This window comes from Ylistrum balloti, unplaced genomic scaffold (assembly GCF_031769215.1).
Source record: "Ylistrum balloti isolate Yb309-2 unplaced genomic scaffold, AGI_CSIRO_Ybal_v1 Utg371718, whole genome shotgun sequence".
In the NCBI taxonomy this organism is placed as follows: domain Eukaryota; kingdom Metazoa; phylum Mollusca; class Bivalvia; order Pectinida; family Pectinidae; genus Ylistrum; species Ylistrum balloti.
Genome location: NW_026782865.1, coordinates 133,648 through 147,312, shown reverse-complemented (window position 1 = coordinate 147,312; position 13,665 = coordinate 133,648). Strand labels below are relative to the sequence as shown.

The window sequence follows — 13,665 nt, the reverse complement described above, 5'->3', positions numbered from 1 at the left end:
TCAAGCCGGCGTATTTCCGGTGAACAGACGATTTTGTTCTTTCACAAACAGGAGTCGAGTAGGAAGGTTTGGACCATATAATTATACAAATTTTATCTTTAAGTTAGAGTAGGAAGGTTTGGACCATATAATTATACAAATTTTGTCTTTATTGTTTGATACTAAAATGTGTTATTGTATTTAAATGCTTTCTGACCAACAAATACAAGTTTGATCGATTCTACTTAGCCTGTAGTAGTCCGCGTCACACTGATGATGTTTAGAGCGGTATTTTCGCCTGGTTCATATGCCAAATCACTTAGCATAAGGGGGTTTTCTTCAGCTGAGTGAATTTACGTGTTGACAGTGATTGAAGCCATTTTTTTAAAAAAATCTTTTTGATAAAGTTGATAGTTTAGATATAGTTTGCTTGTTTCAATGCAATTACTAACACTAAAATCTCAAATCAAATTCCTGTTAAGACCAGTCAAGGAAGCATAGACATGTTTTATATACAAGTAACATTTACATAATAGGTTCCGTTCAGGCATTTATACTATCGCAAAATTAAGGTGAGTAGGAAATTAATGGAGTTATAGACAGGTATACACATATAGCTCATTGCTATATATCAAATATATATTGTAGATGGAAGCCTTATAGTCAGAAAAAGTTGGTCTCTGCTCTTAACTTAAATTCAACAACCCAAGCAAAGTTATAGAGTTTTGTTCAGTATATGTATTGAATTCCAGATACAAAGAAATTCAATGTGTTTTGTTCTTGCATGTGCACATTTTATGTAACTTCATCTTCTTCTTTTCAGCATATGTCCATTGCAATTCTATTATCTGACAATCAATGTCAGAAAGAATAATCATGTTTTGCTATCAAGGGGTCTAAAGAGAGTGCTCATTGCTTTGAAAATTACTGTAAATTAAGTGATCAAGACATCATGATCACAAATTTCCAGAAAAAAGTTTTAATAGTCATACAATGTAACAGACACTTCCACCTAAAGACACAGTGTTATCAAAGTTCAGTTATATTGCGTGTTGAAATACCATTCACATACATTTTAAATATAAGCATATTACTTGACTGATCAACATGCATATGATAAAGGAATGTAACCCCATGTAGGGACTCGGGGGAATAATGCCTGGCATTGTCCTACAGACATCGCTGTAGTTATTTCCTGAAGGAGGAGTATGTAATCCTAGTAAAATACTTGCTGCAAGATACTACTTGGCTAGAGAGATTTTCTCTTTAGCTCAATAGGTTGAGCACCAGAGTAGTAGACTAGAGGTCCCAGGTTTTAATCCAGGTGGGGCCATTGAAAGAAATAATAACACCTGTTACAGGAAACTAAGTCATGAATAGGTTTTGACTTTTCATAAACTGCTGAATAAAAATTAAATTGAGTCAAATGGATTAAAATCACTACAACTCTGTTAGTTGCATGTTAGACTATGCAGTCTCAGCTGAAGATCTGAGTTGCATGTTTCCGCAACCCTCTGTGCTGAGATCAGTGCTTTTCAGGAGAGAAACAGATGCAGTTTTTTGTCCTTGGGAATGACTCTTTACTAACTATAGCTAAGTTACATTTGAAGGCAACAAGCCTCACATGATATGTTATTGTTCATTGATATAGCCTTCAGCTAGGTAATAAACTACATGTACCTATGTACAAGCCAAGACCCCATTTGATATTTGTCATTTCCATTTCAGATTGACTTTGATCTAGTTATGACGCTGAAAAAAAGCAGTATCTTGTGAATTACTTCTAGCCTTACTTGAAAGAAGACAGACAAGATGAAACTGTCCTTTAGCCTGGTAGTTTCTGCATTATTTCTTGTCTACATTGCCCACTCTATGTGGGTTATATATGGGATATTTTTTCCTTCTCCTTGTGCCAAAGGTCGGAAATGCATTTACCCATTTATTGAACAGAAACCAAAACCACAGTTAGAGGTAAGTTTTGATAATAGTTATAATATTGTTAGAACTACAAGTAATCATTATTTAAGAAATGGAGCAAGTTGGTTTACAATTACTTGTATAAAATATTCTTATCAAATAGCCTTATATATCTCATAAGAAAATCCAAGAGTTACCAAAATACTGCAAATTATTTTTGTTGTTCAAAGGTTTGCTATCTTAACAAAAGTTGAAGCGATGGGATGTACAGTATTCCTTACAAAAATAATATAACTTAGTTTTCTTATTTTATTCTCAAAGCATTTGCTCTTTAGCAATATCTTTTGTTATTTTGTATGAAAAATTCAAACAATGAATTCTTTACAAAAAAAACTATTATTTTGGCCCCTCAAAAACTTTAGTTATCATGGGAAATAGGTCTTAGGATGACAAAAGAATATTTTCATTAATATTAAAGTGACATAAGGCTATTATGTTTATTCAAACACTTGATTTATCAGACTAGTCACAAAAGCATTTTAATTCTTTCAAGATCAAACACTTAAGATATAGCAGGTAGTTTTCACAAGCACTTCAGGTTCAAAAACATTTACCATGCTATACGCTGAATCTGGTTTTTTTCAGCTGCAAGTTTTTACTTCTACAAAGCAAAAAGGTGTCAGCGAAAGTGATCTGAATTTGATTTGGAGAAATGGCAGTCTGGATATTGATGAGACACTTGTAAAGTAATAATTCACACTTTCAATAATTATTTCCTTACAATAGCATTCACTGCAAGAAGGCTCATTGAGAACAATATATAGTCAACACAAACAAGTTTTCATACCTTCAAGAAGAAGTTAGAGGTGTGTATTAGGGCCTGGTATTTAGATTTGTTAGTTGTGTTTTGGTTACTGATGCTTGCTATCTACTGTACCAGTTCTTGCGAAACTTGTTGCATTATGAATTATGATCTGTAGTTTTAATGCAAATTATTTCATTTAGCAATTGATTTCTCTGGGAGATTCATCCAACATATTATTATAATCTGCTATTTAGGTTTTCATGATAATAGTGCTTCTCACTACAAAATGATTTTGAGGCACTTGATAATGAAGCCTTGGCTAAGATGTTGATATTTTCTTTTACAGGGAGCTCAATGTTTCCATGCCATGGAAAACAAGAAGGAATGGAACACTCTACATTCATGTGTTTGTCCATCCCAAGGGGGAAGACCCATTTGAGAGCACATACAGTGTACATACATTGGTGTCCATGACGACATACGCTCTGCCACAAGCAGGGTTCTTCAGTCTCCTTGGTGATAACAGAAATGAGGTAAACTGGTACAGTGTAACATATGTGTGTTATTGGGAAATATTTGAAATTAAGGAAAAATTGATTGATAAAGAAAACAGTATAAATTAATCAATTGAATTATCGATAAGGCAATTACTAAATCAATTGAAAATTGATTAAGAAAACAATATAAATTAATCAATGTCAAAATTATAAAAACAATTGATCATTAGTTAGGAATATCTCAAAGATATCAGAAATACAGAGATTAAGTCTAATTCCTTAATTTATCAGATATTTCATACAGAGGTTATTTACTACTATTTATTTACTATTGTCACTTATAGTAGAAATTTCATATACAAGGTAAAGGAGCAGATTCAAATTTAAAACTATCAAATACAGAATTTTTTTGAACATTTACAATATTTTCAATGCAAAAATTAGAAAGCTCCAACTAATAGTATGCTACTGCCAGAATTTGATTGTAAGCAATCTATTATTGATCTTGAAACTGTAATTGATTCCCGTGACTTTCTGTAGTAGCAATCACCCAATTGAAAAAGACACATTGACAATTATGCCAGACAAGAGGTATAAAGTTAGAGGTAAATTTATCATAGTGACAATGTGATCAAAGATAGGTAGACCATTAACCATGTTTTCTTTTGTTTTATTTAGAATGAGACTTTGGATAGAAACATCCCCATCAGTCATTGGAGAAAGAAATTGTTTGTGACACTGGTGACAGATCCTTTAGCTATAGACAGGCATGCCATACCGGCAGACCTGTATAGATTTATCAGGTAACACAACAGTCCAATACATCAAACATTCAGTCTGTAGTTTTGTAATATATCTGTCATTTCTATGTTAATTTTCCTCTTTGATGACTTAGATATCAAAATGTTTTAGGGCTTATTTTTTATTTGTTTTGAAATATTTCCATACCCGTTTGCATTCCTTAGCCAAACAGAGCAAAGATTATCATAAAGTTTTCTAGTTGACAAAAATATTTTGGAGAGTAATCATGAACAGATGATGACTGAGTGGGTATGATGCCATCTTGAAAGTCGTAGGATTTTTGCTCTTGATACACATTGTCTTCTCTCAGTCTTTTGGGTATGCCAAGGCTGAGATTTTTGAATTCATAATGATCTTAATCTACATGTATGACTTTTGATATGTCCTTTAGTATGACTTTTGGTATCTCCTTTGGTATGTCCTTTGGTATGACTTTAGGTATGTCCTTTGGAATGACCTTTGGTATGTCCTTTGGTATGACCTTTAGTATCTCGTTTAGTATGTCCTTATGAATGACCTTTAGTGTGTCCTTTGGCATGACCTTTGGTATGTCCTTTGGTATGACCTTTGGTATGTCCTTTGGTACAACCTTTGGTATGTCCTTTGGTATGATCTTTAGGATGTCCTTTGGAATGACCTTTGGAATGACCTTTGGTTTGTCCTTTGTCCTTTGGTATGTCCTTAGGAATGACCTTTGGTATGTCCATTGGTATGACCTTTGGTACGTCCTTTTGGTATGTCCTTTGGTATGTCCTTTAGTATGTCCTTTGATATGTCCTTTGTTATGTCTTTTGTTATGACCTTTGGTATGACTTTTGATATGTCCTTTGGTATGACCTTTAGTGCGTCCTTTGGTACGACCTTAAGTATGACTTTTGGTATCTCCTTTGGTATCAATTTTGATATGTCCTTTAGTATAACTGACCTTTGGTACGACCTTTGGTATGTCCTTTTGGTATGTCCTTTTGGTTTGTCCTTTCGTATGTCCTGAGGAATGACCTTTGGTATGTCCTTTGGAATGACGTTTGGTATGACTTTTGGTATGACCTTTGGTATGTCCTTTGGTATGTCTTTTGGTATGACTTTTGATATGTCCTTTGTTATGTCCTTTGGTATGACCTTTAGTATGACCTTTGGTATGTCCTTTAGCATGTCTTTATGAAAGACCTTTAGTGTGTCCTTTGGCATGACCTTTGGTATGTCCTTTGGTATGACCTTTGGTATGTCCTTTGGTTCAACCTTTGGTATGTCCTTTGGTATGACTTTTAATATGTCCTTTGGTATGTCCTTTGGTATGACTTTCGGTATGTCCTTTTGGTATCTCCTTGTGTATGACTGTTGGTATGTCCTTTGGAATGACCTTTGGTATGTCCTTTGGAATGACCTTCACTGTCGTTTGGTACAACCTTTAGTATGTCCTTTGGTATGACTTTTGGTATGACCTTTGGTATGACTTTTGATAGGTCCTTTAGTATGACTTTTGATATGTCCTTTAGTATGACTGACCTTTGGTACGACCCATGGTATGTCCTTTTGGTATGTCCTTTGGTATGACATTTAGTATATCCTTTGGTATGACTTTTGGTATCTCCTTTGGTATGACTTTTGATAGGTCCTTTAGTATGACTTTTGGTATGTCCTTTGGTATGACTTTTGGTATGTCCTTTGATATGACCTTTGGTATGTCCTTTGGTACGACCTTTAGTATGACTTTTGGTATCTCCTTTGGTATGACTTTTGATATGTCCTTTGGTATGACTTTTGGTATGTCCTTTAGTATGACTTTTGGTATCTCCTTTGGTATGACTTTTGATATGTCCTTTAGTATGACTGACCTTTGGTACGACCTTTGGTATGTCCTTTTGGTATGACCTTTAGTAGGACTTTTGGTATCTACTTTGGTATGACTTTTGATAGGCCCTTTAGTATGACTTTTGGTATGTCCTTTGGTATGTCCTTTCTTTGGTATGACCTTTAGTATGTCCTTTAGTATGACTTTTGGTATGTCCTTTGGTATGTCCTTTCTTTGGTATGACCTTTAGTATGTCCTTTAGTATGACTTTTGGTATCTACTTTGGTATGACTTTTGATAGGTCCTTTAGTATGACTTTTGGTATGTCCTTTGGTATGACTTTTGGTATGTCCTTTGGTATGTCCTTTGGAATGACCTTTGGTATGACCTTTGGTATGTCCTTTGGAATGACCTTTGGTATGACCTTTGATATGTCTTTTGATATGTCCTTTGGTATGACATTTAGTATAACTTTTGGTATCTACTTTGGTATGTCCTTTGGTATGTCTTTTGGTATCGTCTTTGGTATGACTGTTGGTATGTCATTTGGTATCTCCTTTGGTATGACTTTTGATATGTCCTTTAGTATGACTGACCTTTGGTACGACCCTTGGTATGTCCTTTTGGTATGTCCTTTAGTAGGATGACTTTTGGTATCTACTTTGGTATGACTTTTGATAGGTCCTTTAGTATGACTTTTGGTATGTCCTTTGGTATGTTCTTTGGAATGACCTTTGGTATGACAATTTGGTTTGACTTTTGATATGTCCTTTGGTATGTTCTTTGGAATGACCTTTGGTATGTCCTTTGGTATGTCCTTTGGTATGTCCATTGTTATTTTCTTTCGTATGACTGTTGGTATGTCCTTTGGTATGTCCTTTGGTATGACCTTTGGTATGACCTTTGGTATGTCGTTTGGTACAACCTTTAGTATGTCATTTGGTATGCCTTTGGTATCTCCTTTGGTATGACTTTTGATATGTCCTTTAGTATGTCCGTAGGAATGACCTTTGGTATGTCCTTTGGTACGACCTTCAGTATGTCCTTTGGTATGACTTTTGGTATGTCCTTTTGGTATGACCTTTGGTATGTCGTTTGGAATGACCTTTGGTATGACCTTTGATATGTCTTTTGGTACAACCTTTAGTATGTCCTTTGGTATGACTTTTGGTATCTACTTTGGTATGTCCTTTGGTATGACCTTTGGTATGTCCTTTGGTATGACCTTTGGTATGTCATTTGGTATGTCCTTTGGTATGTCCTTTTGGTATCTCCTTTGGTATGACTTTTGGTATGTCCTTTGGTATGTCCTTTAGTGTGACCTTTGGTATGTCCTTTGATATGACCTTTGGTATATCCTTTGCTGTGACTTTTGGTATGTCCTTTGGTATGACTTTTGGTATGTCCTTTGGTATCTCATGAGGAATGCCTTTGGTATCTCCTTTGGTACGACCTTTGGTATGACTTTTGGTATGACCTTTGGTATGTCCTTTGGTATGTCCTTTGGTATGACCTTTGGTATGACTTTTGGTATCTCCTTTGGTATGACTTTTGATATGTCCTTTAGTATGACTGACCTTTGGTACGACCTTTGGTATGTCCTTTTGGTATGTATTTGGTATGTCCTTTGTAATGACCTTTGGTGTGACCTTTGGTATGTCCTTTTGGTATGACCTTCCTTTGGTATGACCTTTAGTATGTCGTTTAGTATGACTTTGGTATATACTTTGGTATGACATTTGATAGGCCCTTTAGTATGACTTTTGGTATGTCCTTTGGTATGACTTTTGGTATGTCCTGTGGTATGACCTTTGGTATCTCCTTTTGGTATGTCCTTTAGTATGACTTTTGGTATCTCCTTTGGTATGACTTTTGATATGTCCTTTAGTATGACTGACTTTTGGTATCTCCTTTGGTATGACTCTTGGTATGTCCTTTGGTATGACCTTTAGTACGTCCTTTGGTATGTCCTTTGTTATTTTGTTTGGTGCAACCTTCAGTATGTCCTTTGGTATGACTTTTGATATCTCCTTTAGTATGACATTTGGTATTTCCTTTGGTATGACTTTTGATATCTCCTTTAGTATGTCCTTAGGAATGACCTTTGGTATGTCCTTTTGGTATGTCCTTTGGTATGTCCTTTAGTGTGACCTTTGGTATGTCCTTTGGTATGTCCTTCCTTTTGTATGACCTTTAGTATGACTTTTGGTATCTACTTTGGTATGACTTTTGATATGTCCTTTAGTATAACTGACCTTTGGTACGGCCTTTGGTATGTCCTTTTGGTATGTCCTTTGGTATGACCTTTAGTATGTCCTTTGGTATGTCCTTTGGTATGACTTTTAGTATGTCCTTTGGTATGTCCTTTTGGTATCTCCTTTGGTATGACCTTTAGTATGTCCTTTGGTATGTCCTTTGGTATGTCCTTTGATATGACCTTTGGTATATCCTTTGGTATGTCCTTTGTATGACTTTGGTATGTCCTTTGGTATGACCTTTGGTATGTCCTTTGGTATGTCCTTTGGTATGACTTTTGGTATGTCCTTTGGTATGTCCTTTTGGTATCTCCTTTGGTATGACTTTTGGTATGTCCTTTGGTATGTCCTTTGGTATGACTTTTGGTATGTCCTTTGGTATGTCCTTTTGGTATCTCCTTTGGTATGACATTTAGTATGTCCTTTGGTATGTCCTTTGGTATGTCCTTTGGTATGCCTTTTAGTGTGACCTTTGGTATGTCCTTTGATATGACTTTTTGTATCTGAATAGCAAACTTCTTAACTAAAAACAGAGTTATGTAGATTGATATGACCTTTGGTATGTCCTTTGGTATGACTTTTGGTATGTCCTTTGGTATGTCCTTTGGTATGACCTTTAGTATGTCCTTTAGTATGACTTTTGATATGTCCTTTAGTATGACCGTCCTTTGATATGACCTTTGGTATGTCCTTTGGTATGACTTTTGGTATGTCCTTTGGTATGTCCTTTGGTATGACTTTTGGTATGTCCTTTGGTATGTTCTTTGGTATGACCTTTGGTATGTCCTTTGGTACGACCTTTAGTATGTCCTTTGGTATGACTTTTGGTATCTCCTTTGGTATGACTTTTGATATGTCCTTTAGTATGACTGACCTTTGGTATGACCTTTGGTATGTCCTTTTGGTATGTCCTTTGGTATGTCCTTTGGAATGACCTTTGGTGTGACCTTTGGTATGTCCTTTGGTATGAACTTCCTTTGGTATGACCTTTAGTATGTCGTTTAGTATGACTTTGGTATATACTTTGGTATGACATTTGATAGGCCCTTTAGTATGACTTTTGGTATGTCCTTTGGTATGACTTTTGGTATGTCCTGTGGTATGACCTTTGGTATCTCCTTTGGTACGACCTTTAGTATGACTTTTGGTATCTACTTTGGTATGACTTTTGATATGTCCTTTAGTATGACTGACTTTTGGTATCTCCTTTGGTATGACTCTTGGTATGTCCTTTGGTATGACCTTTAGTACGTCCTTTGGTATGTCCTTTGTTATTTTCTTTGGTCGACCTTTAATATGTCGTTTGGTATGACTTTTGATATCTCCTTTAGTATGACTTTTTGTATCTGCTTTGGTATGACTTTTGGTATGCGCTTTGGTATGACCTTTGGAATGACCTTTGGTATGACCTTTGGTATAACTTTTGATATGTCCTTTAGTATGTCCTTAGGAATGACCTTTGGTATGTCCTTTTGGTATGTCCTTTGGTATGTCCTTTAGTGTGACCTTTGGTATGTCCTTTGATATGACCTTTGGTATGACCTTCGGTATGTTGTTTGGTACAACCTTCAGTATGTCCTTTGGTATGACTTTTGATAGGTCCTTTAATATGACCTTTGGTATGTCCTTTGATGTGACTTTTGGTATGTCCTTAGGAATGACCTTTGGTATGTCTTTTGGTATGACCTTTGGTATGTCCTTTGGTATGACCTTTGGTATGTCCTTTGGTATGTCCTTTGGTATGACTTTTGTTAGATCCTTTACTATGACCTTTGGTATGTCCTTTGGTATGACCTTTGGTATGTCCTTTGGTTCAACCTTTGGTATGTCCTTTGGTATGACTTTTAATATGTCCTTTAGTATGACTGACCTTTGGTATGAACTTTAGTATGTCCTGAGGTATGACTTTTGGTATGTCCTTTGGTATGTTCTTTGGAATGACCTTTGGTATGACTTTTGATATGTGACCTTTGGTATGTCCTTTGATATGACCTTTGGTATGTCCTTTTGGTATCTCCTTTGCTGTGACTTTTGGTATGTCGTTTGGTCTGACTTTTGGTATGTCCTTTGGTATGGTATGTCCTTTAGTATGACTTTTGGTATGACCTTTAGTATGACTTTTGGTATGTCCTTTGGTATGTCCTTTTGAATGACCTTTGGTGTGTCCTTTGGTATGTCCTTTAATATGACCTTTGGTTTGTCCTTTGCTGTGACTTTTGGTATCTACTTTGGTATGTCCTTTTGTATGACTTTTGGTATGTCCTATAGTATGACTTTTGGTATCTCCTTTGGTATGACTTTTGGTATGTCCTTTGGTATCTCCCTTGGTACGACCTTTAGTATGTCCTTTTGGTATGTCCTTTTGGTTTGTCCTTTTGTATGTCCTTTGGTATGACCTTTGGTATGACTTTTGGTATGTCTTTTGGTACAACCTTTTGTATGTCCTTTGGTATGACTTTTGGTATGTCCTTTGGTATGTGCTTTGGTATGACCTTTGGTATGTCCTTTGGTATGAACTTCCTTTGGTATGACCTTTGGTATGTCCTTTTGGTATCTCCTTTGCTGTGACTTTTGGTATGTCCTTTGGTATGTCCTTCCTTTTGTATGACCTTTAGTATGACTTTTGGTATCTACTTTGGTATGACTTTTGATATGTCCTTTAGTATAACTGACCTTTGGTACGACCTTTGGTATGTCCTTTTGGTATGTCCTTTGGTATGTCCTTTTGGTTTGTCCTTTCGTATCTCCTGAGGAATGACCTTTGGTATGTCCTTTGGAATGACGTTTGGTATGACTTTTGGTATGACCTTTGGTATGTCCTTTGGTATGACTTTGGATATGTCCCTTGTTATGTCCTTTGGTATGACCTTTAGTATGTTCTTTAGTATGACCTTTGGTATGTCCTTTAGCATGTCCTTATGAAAGACCTTTAGTGTGTCCTTTGGCATGACCTTTGGTATGTCCTTTGGTATGACCTTTGGTATGTCCTTTGGTTCAACCTTTGGTATGTCCTTTGGTATGACTTTTAATATGTCCTTTGGTATGTCCTTTGGTATGACTTTAGGTATGTCCTTTTGGTATCTCCTTGTGTATGACTGTTGGTATGTCCTTTGGAATGACCTTTGGTTTGTCCTTTGGTATGTCCTGAGGAATGACCTTTGGTATGTCCTTTGGTATGTCCTTTGGTATGACTTTTGGTATGTCATTTGGTATGTCCTTTTGGTATGACTTTTGGTGTGTCCTTTGGTATGTCCTTTGGTATGTCCTTTGGTATGACCTTTAGTATGTCCTTTAGTATGACTTTTGATATGTCCTTTAGTATGACCGTCCTTTGATATGACCTTTGGTATGTCCTTTGGTGTGACTTTTGGTATGTCCTTTGGTATGTCCTTTGGTATGACCTTTGGTATGTCCTTTGGTATGTTCTTTGGAATGACCTTTGGTATGACTTTTGGTATCTACTTTGGTATGTCTGGTGGTATGTCCTTTGGAATGTCCTTTGATATGACCTTTGGTATGACATTTGATAGGCCCTTTGGTATGACTTTTGGTGTGTCCATTGGTATGTCCTTTGGTATGTCCTTTGGTATGACCTTTGGTATGTCCTTTGGTACGACCTTTAGTATGACTTTTGGTATCTCCTTTGGTATGACTCTTGGTATGTCCTTTGGTATGACCTTTAGTACGTCCTTTGGTATGTCCTTTGTTATTTTCTTTGGTCGACCTTTAGTATGACTTTTTGTATCTGCTTTGGTATGACTTTTGGTATGCGCTTTGGTATGACCTTTGGAATGACCTTTGGTATGACCTTTGGTATAACTTTTGATATGTCCTTTAGTATGTCCTTAGGAATGACCTTTGGTATGTCCTTTTGGTATGTCCTTTGGTATGTCCTTTGGTACGACCTTTAGTATGACTTTTGGTATTTCCTTTGGTATGACTTTTGGTATTTCCTTTGGTGTGACTTTTGATATGTCATTTGGTATGATCTTTAGTTTGTCCTTTGGTATGTCCTTTGATATGACTTTTGGTATGTCCTTTTGTATGTCCTTTGGTATGTCCTTTGGCACGACCTTTAGTATGACTTTTGGTATCTCCTTTGATATGACCTTTGGTATGTCCTTTGCTGTGACTTTTGGTATGTCCTTTGGTATGTCCTTTGGTATGACCTTCCTTTGGTATGACCTTTAGTATGTCCTTTAGTATGACTTTTGGTATGGCCTTTGGTATGACTTTTGGTATGTCCTTTGGTATCTCCTTTAGTATGACTGACCTTTGGTGCGATCTTTGGTATGTCCTTTTGGTATGTCCTTTGGTATGACTTTTGATATCTCCTTTAGTATGAATTTTTGTATCTCCTTCGGTATGACATTTGGTATTTCCTTTGGTATGACCTTTGGTATGACTTTTGATATGTCCTTTAGTATGTCCTGAGGAATGACCTTTAGTATGTCCTTTTGGTATGTCCTTTTGTTCGTCCTTTAGTATGACTTTTGGTATGTCCTTTTGTATGACTTTTTGGTATCTCCTTTGGTATGACCTTTGGTATGTCCTTTGGTACGACCTTTAGTATGACTTTTGGTATCTCCTTTGGTATGACTTTTGACCTTTAGTATGACTTTTGGTATTTCCTCTGGTATGACTTTTGGTGTGTCCTTTGGTATGTCCTTTAATATGACCTTTGGTATGACCTTTGCTATGTCCTTTGGCACAACCTTTAGTATATCCTTTAGTATGACTTTTGGTATGTCTTTTGGTATGTTCTTTGGAATGACTTTTGGTATGGCCTTTGGTATGTCCTTTGGAATGACCTTTGGTATGTCCTTTGGTACGACCTTTGATATGGTCTTTGGTATGACTTTTGGTATCTCCTTTGGTATGACTTTTGGTATGCCCTTTGGTATGTCCTTTGGAATGACCTTTGGTATGACTTTTGGTATGACTTTTGGTATGGCCTTTGGTATGTCCTTTGGAATGACCTTTGGTATGACCTTTGGTATGATCTTTGGTATGACCTTTAGTATGTCATTTGGTATGTTGTTTAGTATGACATTTGGTATGTCTTTTAGTATGACATTTGGTATGTCTTTTAGTATGGTATGACCTTGAGCAAGACACTTTACCCTCATTGCTCTTGATTGCATGCCATCCTGCTAGTTGTTCATTGAGATAGGTACCAGCTACTACCCTGAGATTCCACCTAAAATGACCCTTCCTGTTGAAAGGGTAATAAGCCCAACAAGTGAACAAAACATTATCAGGTTTTAAGTTTAAAAGTCATATGTCATAGTCATTTGTGGTTGGAATTTTTTTTTTCAAAACCAGACTATAGTGTTATATGGTATCTGGTTCTCAGTAATTTTAGATTGATATGTATTTGTTTCTGTTTCAGCCCCGCTCCAAATGAACGCTACCTTCCCATTTTATACATTGACCAAATCAGCTTTAGAGTGAGAGATTTACTGGTAAGGTGTACACTATATATATATACTGGCACAATACTCACCATTTACCAACTTCACTTTGTTAAAAAGTATGGGGTTACCTGCATGATCACATGGCTTTAACCTGGGTATACCTCCCTCAGTAAGACTCTTTGCATGCTTCTATCCAGACCAA

The 13,665-nt window shown here is 36.3% G+C and overlaps 1 protein-coding gene across 1 annotated transcript in view; it reads left to right on the top strand.

Moving 5' to 3' along the window:
• Window positions 1–27: 27 nt before the first annotated feature.
• The window catches only part of LOC132563431 (lipid scramblase CLPTM1L-like), a 36,103-nt gene continuing 22,465 nt past the window's right edge, over window positions 28–13,665 (top strand). Inside the window, exons 1-6 of the mRNA XM_060228190.1 lie at window positions 28–66; window positions 1,708–1,950; window positions 2,542–2,642; window positions 3,048–3,234; window positions 3,877–4,001; window positions 13,439–13,511. Of these exons, the coding sequence (XP_060084173.1) occupies window positions 1,792–1,950; window positions 2,542–2,642; window positions 3,048–3,234; window positions 3,877–4,001; window positions 13,439–13,511 (645 nt within the window). The 5' untranslated portion in view covers window positions 28–66; window positions 1,708–1,791. The remainder of the gene's footprint in view (window positions 67–1,707; window positions 1,951–2,541; window positions 2,643–3,047; window positions 3,235–3,876; window positions 4,002–13,438; window positions 13,512–13,665) is intronic.